The sequence below is a fragment of the Trypanosoma grayi genome (genome assembly GCF_000691245.1).
Source record: "Trypanosoma grayi strain ANR4 Tgr_293_V1, whole genome shotgun sequence".
NCBI classification, from domain to species: domain Eukaryota; phylum Euglenozoa; class Kinetoplastea; order Trypanosomatida; family Trypanosomatidae; genus Trypanosoma; species Trypanosoma grayi.
In genome coordinates, this window is record NW_008825912.1 from 17,217 (window position 1) to 19,278 (window position 2,062).

The following is a 2,062-nucleotide window of genomic DNA, read 5'->3' on the forward strand; positions in this document are numbered from 1 at the left end:
CCACCACCGCCAGGAGGAAAAGGTGTGCCACCACCACCACCACCGCCGCCGCCTGGAGGGAAAGGTGCGCCCCCACCACCACCGCCGCCGCCAGGAGGCAAAGGTGCGCCACCGCCACCACCACCACCACCGCCGCCACCACCACCACCCATGGCGAAATCAGGGCCTGCACATCTCGGTCCGACACGTAACATTCCTATTGAGGCGATACGAAGCGTCGCAAAGAACTCTGCGTTTGAGGTTGGTGGTGCGATTGAGCTTCCCGAGGAGTACCGTAAAGGATTGATAAATGAGTTCAAGCGTCTGGAGACTAAGCCGGTGGTAGACAAGGCACAGCAGGAGGCCAAGGAACTGATTATGGACTCCAATCGTGAGCGAAACGTGGGAATTGTGCTGCAGTTCCTGCGGCTTCCTATTCAAACCATCGAGGCTAGCGTGCGCACCTTTGATGAGCTCACCCTCGGTGAAGAGCATATGTCCGGTCTTGCCAAAATCATCCCCACTAACGAAGACCTCCAGTTGATAGAACGCTGGATGAAGCGAAACCCTAAGGCAACGACCGCACAGCTCCACCAATTAAGCATCCCCGTCCGCTTCTTCATGATGACTCTGAAGATTGATTACTATGCCGAGAGGGTGCAGTGCTGGAATTTCAAGAATGAATTTAAGGGACGCATCGAGGATTTGGAGGTGAAGCTGCGCCGTGCACTAGAAGGCGTAACAGCTTCGATGGAGGCGCCACACCTCCCACGTATGCTGCAGTTCATTCTCGCAGTCAGCAACTTCCTGAATACCGGTAGCCGGTTCCAAGAGGCGAAGGGGTTCCCAATCTCGCAGCTGCCGCATATCATCGCTTTCCCGACAACGGATAATAAGCGTGTACTGCTCGACTATCTAATCGAGATCATCGATAAGCAGGATCCTGAGGTGCACCAATGCACAAAAGAGTTGTTGCCTGCGGTGGCGATGGCGTCAAACTTCGATGTGCCAGGTGTCGCTGGTGAAGTGAAGGCGCTGCGCACGCGAATGCAGAAGTGCGGTACGCTTGTTCGTGCCATTCCAGACGATAAGCCATGGACGACGAAACTTGGACGGTTTATTTACAACGGCCTCCCGATGTTAGAGCGCCTGGAACAACTGGTGAGCGACTTGAACGCGAAGATTGAGAAGATGCCGGCGTTTTTCTGCGAGAATCCGACATCTTTTTCGATGAACGATACACTGCGGTGCTTGACGACTTTCGCGAAGAAGTATGACGCGCGGAGGGAAGAAAACCAGCAGAAGGAGGTTGAGAAACAGGAGCGCCTGGCGAGAGCCGCGGCGAAAAAGGCAGAGAGTCTCGCTGCCGGCCACAGTGACGATTCGTCGAAGGGGCCCAACAATTCCCACGTGGGGCGACCGCCGCCGCAGCGGAGGGAACAACAGGCGCTGTCACACCTGTCGCCGAAGGGGTCGTTGCGGCAAAATTCCGGGGGCGGGCGAGCACCGCAGCCACCAGCATCGATTCACGACAAGGATACCAGGATCAACAACTCAGGCAACTTCAACGGGTCCACCGGTAGGAGCAACGGCCACGCCGTACCCGCAAGTGGCAATAGTACTGCTGGCCCAAACAACGGCAGAAGTGCACCGGGCTTGGCCAACATCGCCACCAGCAAGCCCATGCATAGTGCGGTAAACGGCCCCAAGGGCAACGGTGGTGCCTCTGCACCTCTTGTTGACCCGCTCCATTGAATCAAAGTTGAGTTTAACACTTCAATTTTTTTTTGTTTTGTTGTTTTTTTTTTTGTTCAATCATGTCTTTTATGTTTCAACGTGCCCGTGGGCCTGTCTAAGGCGTGAGTGCCACTCCTTCCGCTGCTATGCCGCGGGCGATGCCCTGAAGCAGCGAGACAGAAAGGGAAAAGGAAAAGCCGCACACCTGCGTGCGTGTGTGTGTGTGTGTGTGCGCCCAATTATATGTGCTTATATGCCTGTAATAATATGTGCGTGTGGGATCTTCGATTGGCACGCTATATACAGGAAAGAAGACGAACACAAGGAAGAAACAAAAAAAAAAAAA

The 2,062-nt window shown here is 54.6% G+C and overlaps 2 protein-coding genes across 2 annotated transcripts in view; both read left to right on the plus strand.

Moving 5' to 3' along the window:
* The window catches only part of DQ04_02931060 (formin), a gene marked incomplete at both ends in the record, with an annotated part of 2,058 nt that extends 1,867 nt beyond the window's left edge, over positions 1-191 (plus strand). The window contains one exon of the mRNA XM_009312348.1: positions 1-191. This exon is cut by the window's left edge and continues 1,867 nt beyond it. Within this exon, the coding sequence (XP_009310623.1) occupies positions 1-191 (191 nt within the window).
* Positions 192-357: 166 nt separating this feature from the next.
* DQ04_02931070 (putative formin) lies at positions 358-1,734 on the plus strand (the record flags this gene model as incomplete). The annotated part of the gene is made up of 1 exon (XM_009312349.1): positions 358-1,734. The coding sequence occupies one exon, from the start codon at positions 358-360 to the stop codon at positions 1,732-1,734; it is 1,377 nt and encodes a 458-aa protein (XP_009310624.1).
* Positions 1,735-2,062: the final 328 nt, after the last annotated feature.